This window comes from Babylonia areolata, chromosome 29 (assembly GCF_041734735.1).
Source record: "Babylonia areolata isolate BAREFJ2019XMU chromosome 29, ASM4173473v1, whole genome shotgun sequence".
In the NCBI taxonomy this organism is placed as follows: Eukaryota; Metazoa; Mollusca; class Gastropoda; order Neogastropoda; family Buccinidae; genus Babylonia; species Babylonia areolata.
This window is the reverse complement of record NC_134904.1, coordinates 41,099,148-41,111,647: the sequence shown is the minus strand read 5'-3', so window position 1 is coordinate 41,111,647 and position 12,500 is coordinate 41,099,148. Positions and strand designations below refer to the sequence as shown.

Below are 12,500 nucleotides of genomic sequence, written 5' to 3'. Positions count from 1 at the left end.
GACCACTGGTGAACACTGGATCACAAGTCCAACGCTGACCACTGGTGAACACTGGGTCACAAGTCCATCGCTGATCACTGGTGAACACTGGATCACAAGTCCAACGCTGACCACTGGTGAACACTGGATCACAAGTCCAACGCTGACCACTGGTGAACACTGGATCACAAGTCCAACGCCTGACCGCTTCTTTCTCTGCCCAATCTCCCACTTCTAGTTTACAGATATACACATGGTGGCACTGTAGTGTAGCGACACGCTCTCCCTGGGGAGAGCAGCCTGAATTTCACACAAAGAAATCTGTTGTGATAAAAAGAAATACAAATACACAAATACAAATACAAATAACAAACGAAAATAAATACAGATAATATGAAAACAAACAGCCCAGCTAGATATATAAAAGAAAAACGCTACTCCAGATATCACCAGCATGTGTGTTTCCCCACGTGTGGGTGCACAGAAGTTTGCTGAATGTGGAACATTTTTATTTGTTATTAATTTCAGTCATTAGTCTTTTGTGTGTCTTTCAGTATTAATTTAATGATTCACTTATTCATTTTGTTTGATCATTTCATTTCATTTTACGTTGTTTTGTTTTGTTGCATTATTTCATTTCACTTATGTTGGTGTTTCCTACCAGGTTCTCTCTCTGCCCACCTTCCCACCTCTAGTTTACAGACACACATGTGAATAACAAGCAAAAATGAACACAGATAATATGAAAACAAACAGCCCAGCTAGATATATAAAAGAAAAAACGCTACTATTCATTTATATTTATATTTATTTTTTGTTATTTTACTTTATTTTATTTTTATTTTTATGTTATTTTATTTTGATTATTTATTTATTTATTTATTTTTATTTGTTATTTCATTTTGATTATTTATTTTGATTATTTATTTATTTATTTTATGTTATTTATTTATTTATTTTCGCAAGGCCTGACTAAGCGCGTTGGGTTATGCTGCTGGTCAGGCATCTGCTTGGCAGATGTGGTGTAGCGTATATGGATTTGACCGAACGCAGTGACGCCTCCTTGAGCTACTGATACTGATTGATACTGATACTGATACTGATTGATACTGATACTGATTGATACTGATACTGATACTGATTGATACTGATACTGATTGACAGTGATACTGATTGATACTGATACTGATTGATACTGATACTGATACTGATTGATACTGATACTGATACTGATTGATACTGATACTGATACTGATTGATACTGATACTGATTGACAGTGATACTGATTGATACTGATACTGATTGATACTGATAGTGATACTGATTGATACTGATACTGATTGATACTGATAGTTATAGTGATTGATACTGATACTGATTGATAGTGATACTGATTGATACTGATACTGATTGATAGTGATAGTGACTGATAGTGATAGTGATACTGATTGATAGTGATACTGATTGATAGTGATAGTGATACCAGGTTCCCAAGGACTGACCAGTGCTGTGGGTTTCAGCAGAGATCAGACATCTGCTCCATGTTTTTATTGTTTTTTTCCAGCAGATGTGGTGTGGTGGACGTGGATCAGTCTGCACACTTTCAGACCTCCTTGAAACTGACACTCTTGAAACACCAAAGAATACCTATCATATAGATGAAATGTCCTAATATCACATCAGAGACCCAGCACCAAGGACTACCTGTCATTATACATGCACCACAACACCACATGACGCATATCGCATGTCACATCAGAGACCCAGCACCAAGGATTACTTGTCATTATACATGTATCACAACACCACATGACGCATATCGCATGTCACATCAGAGACCCAGTATCAAGGATTACCTGTCATCCTAACGGCTTTGTGCAGGGCTATGGCACAGAGTTCTACACCAAAGATGAGTACTATGAGGGCGAGTGGTACGCCGGCAAGCGCAGTGGCTGGGGCCGCATGTACTACAAAGACGGCAACATCTATGAGGGCGAGTGGTTCGACGATCAGCGAAACGGCCAGGGCATGCTTCGGCTGGGTGAGTAATGGTTTCTGGATGGGTCAGGGTGGTGTGTTGTGGTGTTGTGTGGTGTGTTGTGTGGTGTGGTGTGTGGTGTGGTGTGTTGTGTTGTGTGGTGTGTTGTGTGGTGTGGTGTTGTGTGGTGTGGTGTGGTGTTGTGTGGTGTGGTGTGGTGTGGTGTGTTGTGTGGTGTGGTGTTGTGTGGTGTGGTGTGGTGTTGTGTGTTGTGTTGTACTGTGTTACGCTGTGTTGTGTTGTACTGTGTTACGCTGTGTTGTGCTGTGTTATGGTGCATTGTGCTCTGGTGTGTTGTGCTGTGCTGAGTTACGCTGTGTTGTGTTGTACTGTGTTACGCTGTGTTGTGCTGTGTTATGGTGCATTGTGCTCTGGTGTGTTGTGCTGTGCTGAGTTACGCTGTGTTGTGTTGTACTGTGTTACGCTGTGTTGTGTTGTACTGTGTTACGCTGTGTTGTGTTGTACTGAGTTACGCTGTGTTGTGTTGTACTGTGTTACGCTGTGTTGTGCTGTGTTATGGTGCATTGTGCTCTGGTGTGTTGTGCTGTGCTGAGTTACGCTGTGTTGTGGTGTGCTGTGTTGTGTGTGCATTTTTTTTTCCATCTTTGTGAATCACTTATGCTTGCAAGCGTGTGAATGACTGGTGTGTAAGGTCTTTGATTTGTCTCTGCACAAGATTCTGTGCTAAATAAATACTTATCAATATTATTATTATTGGTATTAGTATTATTAGTATCATTATTATCATTGTGTTGTGATGTACTGTAGTGTACTGAACTGAACTATATTGCACTGTACCGTACTGGATTCAACTATATTGTACTGTACTGTACTGTACTGTACTGTACTGTATTGTACAGTGTTGCAGTGAAGTATCAGCACAGACTGTGACAACTTTTTCAATATTTCATTGTTTGTCTTTCCCTCCACCCACGTGAACAACAGTCAACGAGAATCGCTACGAAGGCTCGTGGAAGAACGACATGAAGAATGGCCCGGGCAAGTTCTATTACCTGGATTCCGGACAGGTGTTTGAAGGAGTCTGGCTGAATGACACGCCCAAGTGTGGCACCATGAGAGACTTTGGCCGGGAGAACGCTCCGGAACCCACGCAATATCCCATCCCATCGGTAGGTATTTGTCAGCAGTCTGACATCATCAGCACAGCCTCGTCTTCTCTGCTGTAAGCAGTGCAGTGGTGTAGATAATATGCCAGGTTCTGTGTGGGGGTTTGTGGGGGTTTTTTTCCCTGTTTTTTGTTTGACATAGTTAAGCAGTCCTGATATTGCCCTGTGCAGTCAGCTGGACTATCGGCAGCAATGTCAAGTTCTTTACTCTTCACTTTGTAATGAAAGCCAGATATATTAATTTTCCTGTTTTGGGGGTTGTTGTTTTTTCTGACAGGTTCAAAGTATGAATGAAACCAAAGAGAAAAATGTTTTTCTAGACGCTTGGATTGGATGCATCCTGGCTAGGTTGATGTTTCTTTGACCCATGAAACATTGACATGGATCACAACATCCATCACATGTTTTGGATGTTCACCTTACATGCATATAATAATAATGATAATAATAATATACATTTATATAGCACCCTTTCTGTCTAAGAGCTCAGGGTGCTTTACATGAAAAAACATATTACAAGTTACATAAAACATTCATGACCACTCTTTCTCAAAAACCCCTCCCCCCTCCCCCCCCCCCACTCACACTCTCCCCCTCCCACTCTACATACATCCAAAGTGAGCTGACATGGGTGGTGTTGGAGAACAAGGAAGCTGAGAGTACTTATAGATAGGTTTTAAAAAGATGAGTTTTTAGTGATGAGCGAAAAGTAGAAATAGAATCAGATGCACATATATGATGAATAGCACCCTGGGCCTCTTGCTGGGCAAATGCATAACCCTCTGACCATCGCTTCTGTCAGTACAAGAGCTGAACTGCTCTGATGGCTATAGTTTCTGAAACATGAGTTAAAATCTGATTATCAATGTACTCAGCACATATACCTGCATAATTTTTTTTTTCAAAGATCCTATACTGTCAGTGATGGCGTGTTATAACAAGCAAACGTTTTGCTGATTAAATATGGACAAACCTGCTTCACAGCAGTATGTGCACAGAGGAAATGAAAATGGCGTAAGTGATCGTTGGGCAATGATAGTGTTTAGATGGGCCGTGAGAAGGTCTCTTTGACATAATACATGCTGGAATATTCTGGAATTCTGACATTACATGTGCTGAAATAGTCTTCATCTTCTGTGTTCGTGGGCTGCAGTTTTCACAGTCACTCTTGTGTATAGCTGGACTTTTTCATGCATGATCGTTTTTACTCCCTTTTCAGGGCTGTGTATGCCAGGTATGTTCTTCTTTCCACAACTCACTGGACACATGAATCGGTCAATGGATCCTTAATGTGCGTGTTTGATCTTCTGCATATGTATACGTGTGAGGTGTTCAGGTGTACCCAATGAGCCTGACTATCTGTTGACCTGAGAGATGGGTAAAATCTCCTGAGAGATGGGTAAAATCTCCTGAGAGATGGGTAAAATCTCCTGAGAGATGGGTAAAATCTCCTGAGAGATGGGTAAAATCTCCGCCCTTAACCCACCAGGCGCCAAGACTGGGATTTGAACACAGGATCCACTTTAACCACTCAGCTGTTGCCCCTGTCAGTGCTAGAATGATAATGTGGACCACACTGTAACATAGTGTTCCATTCTGTGCTGAATACAATAATGTTGACACACTGTTCCATTCTGTGGTGAATACAGTAATGTTGACACACTGTTCCATTCTGTGCTGAATACAATAATGTTGACACACTGTTCCATTCTGTGGTGAATACAGTAATGTTGACACACTGTTCCATTCTGTGCTGAATACAATAATGTTGACACACTGTTCCATTCTGTGGTGAATACAGTAATGTTGACACACTGTTCCATTCTGTGCTGAATACAATAATGTTGACACACTGTTCCATTCTGTGCTGAATACAATAATGTTGACCACACTGTGACATACTGTTCCATTCAGTGATGAATACAATTATACCAACACACTGTTCTATTCTCTCTCTGTTGCAGATCGAGCTTGCCAACCCAGAAGGAGTGATGGCAGAAGCAGAAGAAAAGTTTCTCCAGGATCAAGAATGATGATCCGTGTTAGATTAATCATTATTCAGTTCATCGCCATGTCTCAGGATCAAGAATGATGTTCCATGTGAGGATAATCTTTATAGACTTTCATCACCATGTCTTAGGATCACCAGTTTGTCACAAGATCCCGTGTAAATACGGAGAAAAGAAAGGCACACAGATGATGAGAATCTTCAAAGAAGGTACAGATGTATATACTCTCTCCTTTTGATCTCTTTGCATTTCATGCTGAACGCCTATGAAAACGAAGATAAAACCAAGAAGGAAGAGAATACACCAAACTGATCACAAAGTCTGGTCAACTACATGTGAAGTGATTGAGTATCAGTGCATTGGAATCCGGGAGGCTATCATCTCTATGTGCACACCAAAAAAAAGTTTCTTTGGACAAAACTATCATAAAAGAATTGGGAACTGGTTCTCAGTCACTGAATCATCCATCACACTCAGTGTTGAAAGCTTAACACCAGCTTGTATTGTGAGTGTTTGGTCGATTTTTATTTCGTTTGGCTGAGCAATGTTTTTCTGTATATATAATGAATGTTTGTTTTTTGCTTGGCTGGGTGTTGTTTTGTTTCTTTGTTTGGCTGGGTGTTGTTTTGTTTCTTTGTTTGGCTGGGTTTGTTTTGTTTCTTTGTTTGGCTGGGTGTTGTTTTGTTTCTTTGTTTTGCTGGGTTTGTTTTCCAGTTGTAAACTTCCCGAGTGTAGCTGTCAGTCATTGGTCATGGGTGGGTGTGCTGAAGGCTGTGCTGAAAGCTATGCTGAAGGCTGTGCTGAATGTCTGTTACATAACTGGTTCGCTGGCACCGCTGTTCTGTTATTGCTATCACTGACCCCGGCTGGTTTTTCTCTTTTTATTTTCCTTTTCCATTTCTTATCAGTAATCCTGATTTGTAAGCAAGAAGCGCCATGGCAGAGTCGTTAGGCGTTGGGCTTCTTTTCTTCTAGTGTTCACTAGTGATTAGGGTTCGAAGCCTTGTGTCGTTATGGTGTTGTATTCTTGGGAAAGGCACTTTCTGATTGTCCTCATTCCACCCAGGTGTTACTTCGGTTGGGAAAAGGTTAAAGGGAAAGGGGAGAAGATTTGACCCCGCCTTCCCATGTTGAGCCCCAGACACAGAGGGTGGCAGAATGGTTAAAGCGTGTATCTGCCACTATACGGTGTCCGTGACGGTTTGAGTTCCATTCCCCGTCTCGCTGTTTGTCCCAAGTTTCACTGGAAAATCAAACTGACCGTCTGGTCATTCGTATGTGACGATAAACCGAGATCACGTGAAGAAACAGGGCAACATAAACTGATGTTGTCCTCTGGCAAAGTTCGAAGAAGAAATCCACTCTGATATGTACACAAATAAGTATCCACACACTTTAGGCCTAACTGAGCGCTTTGGGTTACGCTGCTGGTCAGACATCAGCTTAGCAGAAGTGGTGTGAAGTATATGGATTTGTCCGAACGCAGTAACGCCTCCTTGAGAAACTGAAACTCACTGTTCCCCTTAGCTGTTAAAGGCTGTGGGGCCTTTAAACTTTTAATCTGTTAATTACGTGCATATGAGTGTGTTATATAAGTGTATTATGCCTGTCTGTACATTGGGACTGCTATTGTGTCTATCAGTGTGTGTGTCAGTATTGGATGCATGCGACTGTGTGTATAAACAGTTACGAAAAGGCACATAATTATAAAACCAGTGCTTGTGGTTGAGCGTGCACATTTGAGAATCCGTGTTTACCGCCCCCCCCCTCCGACCCCCTACCCTCCACCCCTCCACAACATTGTTCCATGCCAACTTCATGATTTCATTTCAGAAGTACTTTCCCCTGAATTGCATAAATCGTTTCCCGTCTAGACTGTTGCCTATATTTTCAGATATTCCAATTTTCAGTGTTTCGTGTATAATTCCAGATGTTCTAAATGTTTTGTCTTTGACACGGTTTTTGTGATCTGCATTTAATATTGGGTCGGGTTGATAGATGTGTGTGTGTGTGTGTGTGTGTGTGTGTGTGTGAACAGAAATTGAAAGTCTATTATGAAGTATAAGAATTATATAATTATACACCTTTACCTTTTATATTTTAAATTTTTAATTGCTTACATTATATCAATCACATTGCTCCCATCATTTTGTGGTACGTTGTTATATATAAAATATACATGCTGAACACCAGAGGAAATCATGATTATCATCAAGGTGTGTGAATAAATGTTGATGACCAACAAAGTGTTGACGGTAATTTCAGTTCAATGTTGTTGTGCATGGGGCTGTCATGAGTGTATACACTGACATACACACACAAACACACACGCGCGCGCGCGCTCGCTCGCATGACGGTGACACACACACACACACACACACACACACACACACATATTTACACGCGCACACATTCAAACTCACACACACTCGCATACACTGGCGCACACACACACACACACACACACACACACACACACGTGTAATTTATGTCAAGTATTGTTGGTTTTTCAGTAGTGCGTGTGGTTTGTGTGTGTGTGTGTGTGTGTGTGTGCCGTGTGTGTGTGTGTGTGTGTGTGTGTGTGGGAGGGGGGTGGGTTGAGAGAGAAAGGACGTGGTATGAGAGTAGGACGTGCTGAGGACACACTGTCACTAGTCAAGTTTTACGTAAGGTCACACCATACGTTACATTCAAACAACTCATTATACGAGTATTTCAGATTGTATCGATTTTTGTTAGTCAAACCACGGTAGCGCTTGCACTAGTGATAATAGGCATTTAAATAAACTCGATAAACTCTCTACAGTTATTTCTCAAACTGTCCGTTTTGTATTTTGTCCCAAAACAATTGCAGCTGTTAAGCAGGCTTGACATATCTGTTTTAATGGATCACTTCAGGAAGCACTGTTCTAAAACTGGAATATAAATCTGTTGAAATTTTATCATGAGTGGTTATCAGCCCCATTCAGGAAATACTTCACACACTGTCCGGTGGTCTCCAGCTGACCCTTCAGCAGGCTAAAAATACATGGGCTACTCACAGGCACTTGAAATTGTAATTTGGTTGGCTACTCATCTGACGAGATAAATCATTGTTAATATACAGATATCAAATCATTGCAAAGGTGTGTCTAGATATTACTGTCAATATATTTTCTCCTACGTCTAAAGTCAGACAGTTCGAACTACCGAGGTGTCAGTAACATTCTTGTCTATTATTTTATCGCCGGCAAAAACACTTACCAGAGTGCTGTTGAACAGACTCATCCCGGCCATCACTGAAGAATTTCTCCCAGAGAGTCAGAGTGGTTTCAGACCCCACCGAGAAACCAGCGACATGCTGTTTGTCGTCAATCAACTACGAGAAAATTGTCAAGAGTGAAACAAAGGGCAGCATGTCACTTTTGTAGATCTTACAAAGGCCTTTGACACCGTCAACAGAAGTGGACTGTGGACGATAAAGGAAAAACCAGGCTGTCCGCCAAGGTTCCTCAGCGTGATCACACAGCTGCATGAGGGTCAGCTTGGTCAGGTCAGTCATGGTCACACTCTCTCACAGCCCTTCATCATCGCAAATGGCGTTAAATAAGGCTGCGTTCTTGCCCCCACTTCGTATTCATTGTTTTCCAGCATGGTGCTGCAACAAGCCTTGAAAAACCTACACAACAGTTTCAGTTTCAGTATCTACACAACAATGATGGTGTATGCGTCCACTCACTCTCTGAGGGCAGTCTGTTCACCCTGAGATGTCTACATGCCTACACTAAGACCATTGATCATCTTACTGGTTCACACTGAGACTGCTCTGCAGCTTTATAACGTCTTCCTTTGCTGAGGCTGTAACTGTCTGACCGGACAAGATGTCAGCCTGAAGAAGTCAGATGTTCTCTAACAAGCCGCTGCTTGTGAAGAGTACCACCCTCCTATTGCTATTGGCAAGACTGCTCTCAAAACAGCAGGGCAGTTCTGCTACCTTGGGTGTGTCGTATCATCAGACTCCAAGATTGACAAGGAGATTGACAACACACTCTTATAAAACCAGCAGTGTATTCGGCAGACTGTTTTAGTCTAGACAGACAAGAACGTCAAATCCTCCACCAAGGTCAAGGTCTACCGAGCAGATGTGTCAACCACGCTTCTCTACAGTGTCCAGTCCTGGGCTACATATCGTCGCCACATCCGCCTCCTGGGACGCCTTTCACCCACGTTGCCTCCGTACCATCCTCAACACCCACTGGATGTCTACATCACAAATGTTTGAAAAAAAACAAAAAACAAAAAAACAACCGACAAAACAAACAAACAAACAAACAAACAAACAAACAACAACAACAACAACAACAACAACAACACACACACACACACACACACACACACACATACACACACACACACACACACACACACACAAACAAACAAAAAACAACAAAAAACAAAAACAAAAACAAAAAACAAGCAGTTAAGAATCATGATTGAATTTCACGGGGAAAGAAGTGAAATGATTTAGATGATCGACATTTGGTTAGAAAAACAAACCCAGAGAGAGAAAAAACAACAACAACACAACACGAAAAACAGCCCAGTATTTGTGACTGAAATTAATGGAGGGAAATAACCGTACCAACAGTTTCCAGCACCTCAAAATTATCACTGCATTTCCTGGGGGGAAGGGGGGAGGAGGGGGAAAGAGGGGAGGCGGGATGGAGGGTGGAGGGGGCCGATGGGTGGGAGGAGGGGGAACAGAAACAACAGAAAATGAAAAGCATGCGCCTGTAGACCCTTTCCGGCGGGTACAGGAGGTTCTATGACGCAGCAAAGCATCGGACCTTCATTCCTTCACACCGTCCGGTTCACTCGTCTGTTGCTGAGGAGGTGAGCATTGACTCAGCCTTGTCCGCCAGTGCCAGACCTCATCTGGTGCTCAGGGTGTGAGCAGTGACTCAGCATTGTCCGCCAGTGCCAGACCTCATCTGGTGCTGAGGGTGTGACCAGTGACTCAGCCTTGTCCGCCAGTGCCAGACCTCATCTGGTGCTCAGGGTGTGAGCAGTGACTCAGCATTGTCCGCCAGTGCCAGACCCCAGTGCCAGACCTCATCTGCTGCTGAGGAGGTGAGCATTGACTCAGCCTTGTCCGCCAGTGCCAGACCTCATCTGCTGCAAGGACATTGCTAGTTCTTCAGCTGTCTTCTTCTTCCCTCAGCTGTGTGAAGAGACACTGGGGCACCGCAGTTCAGAACTGTTCACCAGATTGCTCCAGGTCTGTCGTCGTGTGTCCGGCAAAGCCTTGTTCTAACGGTCTGTATTTTAAGAGGAAACTAATTATTTTTATTTATCTATTTATTTTTTTTAATTATAGATTTTGTTGAATTATGTACGATGTAAAAAAAAAAAAAAAAAAAAAAAAAAAATCAGCTGGAGATTCAAGTGTGTGTGTGTGTGTGTGTGTGTGTGTGTGTGTGTGTGTGTGTTAGATGCTGTTGTTTTTTTTGTTTTCGTTTCTTTCTTTTTTTTTGTTTGTTTGTTGTTGGTTTTTCTGTTGTTGGAGGGGGGGGGGGGTGTGTGGCTATTTCACCCCTATTAATGATACTAACAACTAACTCTCATGTTCCAGAAGAAAAATGCGAATGCTCTTGAGAAAACCGCCTCGCATGGCGGTCTGTGCGAAAAACAAACCAGGCCCACCATTCTCCCCGTCTCTTCCTCTGCGTCGCCATTTCATGCGGTACACACAGTGCGATGACGTCATCCCCGGACTCAGTGACGTCAAACCCTTCGACGCTCTTCCAGGACCAAGCGGACACAAGGCAGTTCCGTTTATTGGGACCATGTTCATGTTGAAGCCCTTCGGTCAGTGTGTCTGTCTGTCAGTCTGTCTGTCTGTTTATTGGGACCATGTTCATGTTGAAACCTTTCGGTCAGTGTGTCTGTCTGTCTGTTTATTGGGACCATGTTCATGTTGAAGCCCTTCGGTCAGTGTGTGTGTGTGTCTGTCTGTCTGTTTATTGGGACCATGTTCATGTTGAAGCCCTTCGGTCAGTGTGTCTGTCTGTCTGTCTGTTTAGTGGGACCATGTTCATGGTGAAGCCCTTCGGTCAGTGTGTCTGTGTGTCTGTTTGTCTGTTTATTGGGACCATGTTCATGTTGAAGCCCTTCGGTCAGTGTGTGTGTGTGTGTCTGTTTGTCTGTTTATTGGGACCATGTTCATGTTGAAGCCCTTCGGTCAGTGTGTGTGTGTGTCTGTTTGTCTGTTTAGTGGGACCATGTTCATGTTGAAGCCCTTCGGTCAGTGTGTGTGTGTGTCTGTTTGTCTGTTTATTGGGACCATGTTCATGGTGAAACCTTTCGGTCAGTGTGTGTGTGTGTCTGTTTGTCTGTTTATTGGGACCATGTTCATGGTGAAGCCCTTCGGTCAGTGTGTCTGTCTGTCTGTCTGTCTGTTTATTGGGACCATGTTCATGTTGAAGCCCTTCGGTCAGTGTGTCTGTCTGTCTGTCTGTCTGTTTATTGGGACCATGTTCATGTTGAAGCCCTTCGGTCAGTGTGTCTGTCTGTCTGTCTGTCTGTTTATTGGGACCATGTTCATGTTGAAACCCTTCGGTCAGTGTGTCTGTCTGTCTGTCTGTCTGTTTATTGGGACCATGTTCATGTTGAAACCCTTCGGTCAGTGTGTCTGTCTGTCTGTCTGTCTGTTTATTGGGACCATGTTCATGTTGAAACCCTTCTGTCAGTGTGTCTGTCTGTCTGTCTGTCTGTTTATTGGGACCATGTTCATGTTGAAGCCCTTCGGTCAGTGTGTCTGTCTGTCTGTCTGTCTGTTTATTGGGACCATGTTCATGTTGAAGCCCTTCGGTCAGTGTGTCTGTCTGTCTGTCTGTCTGTTTATTGGGACCATGTTCATGTTGAAGCCCTTCGGTCAGTGTGTCTGTCTGTCTGTCTGTCTGTTTATTGGGACCATGTTCATGTTGAAACCCTTCGGTCAGTGTGTCTGTCTGTCTGTCTGTCTGTTTATTGGGACCATGTTCATGTTGAAACCCTTCGGTCAGTGTGTCTGTCTGTCTGTCTGTCTGTTTATTGGGACCATGTTCATGTTGAAACCCTTCGGTCAGTGTGTCTGTCTGTCTGTCTGTCTGTTTATTGGGACCATGTTCATGGTGAAACCTTTCGGTCAGTGTGTCTGTCTGTCTGTCTGTCTGTTTATTGGGACCATGTTCATGTTGAAACCCTTCGGTCAGTGTGTCTGTCTGTCTGTCTGTCTGTTTATTGGGACCATGTTCATGTTGAAACCCTTCGGTCAGTGTGTCTGTCTGTCTGTCTGTCTGTTTATTGGGACCATGTTCATGGTGAAA

The 12,500-nt window shown here is 43.0% G+C and overlaps 2 protein-coding genes across 2 annotated transcripts in view; both read left to right on the top strand.

The window, feature by feature from the left end:
- LOC143274769 (MORN repeat-containing protein 3-like) overlaps positions 1-7,405 on the top strand; it is a 10,618-nt gene extending 3,213 nt beyond the window's left edge. The window contains exons 3-5 of the mRNA XM_076578693.1: positions 1,862-2,021; positions 2,964-3,148; positions 5,110-7,405. Coding sequence (XP_076434808.1) covers positions 1,862-2,021; positions 2,964-3,148; positions 5,110-5,178 — 414 coding nt within the window. The 3' untranslated portion in view covers positions 5,179-7,405. The remainder of the gene's footprint in view (positions 1-1,861; positions 2,022-2,963; positions 3,149-5,109) is intronic.
- Positions 5,906-12,500, top strand: part of LOC143274670 (1,25-dihydroxyvitamin D(3) 24-hydroxylase, mitochondrial-like) — a 17,073-nt gene continuing 10,478 nt past the window's right edge. The window contains exons 1-4 of the mRNA XM_076578543.1: positions 5,906-5,909; positions 8,565-8,686; positions 10,168-10,263; positions 10,887-11,001. Coding sequence (XP_076434658.1) covers positions 5,906-5,909; positions 8,565-8,686; positions 10,168-10,263; positions 10,887-11,001 — 337 coding nt within the window. The remainder of the gene's footprint in view (positions 5,910-8,564; positions 8,687-10,167; positions 10,264-10,886; positions 11,002-12,500) is intronic.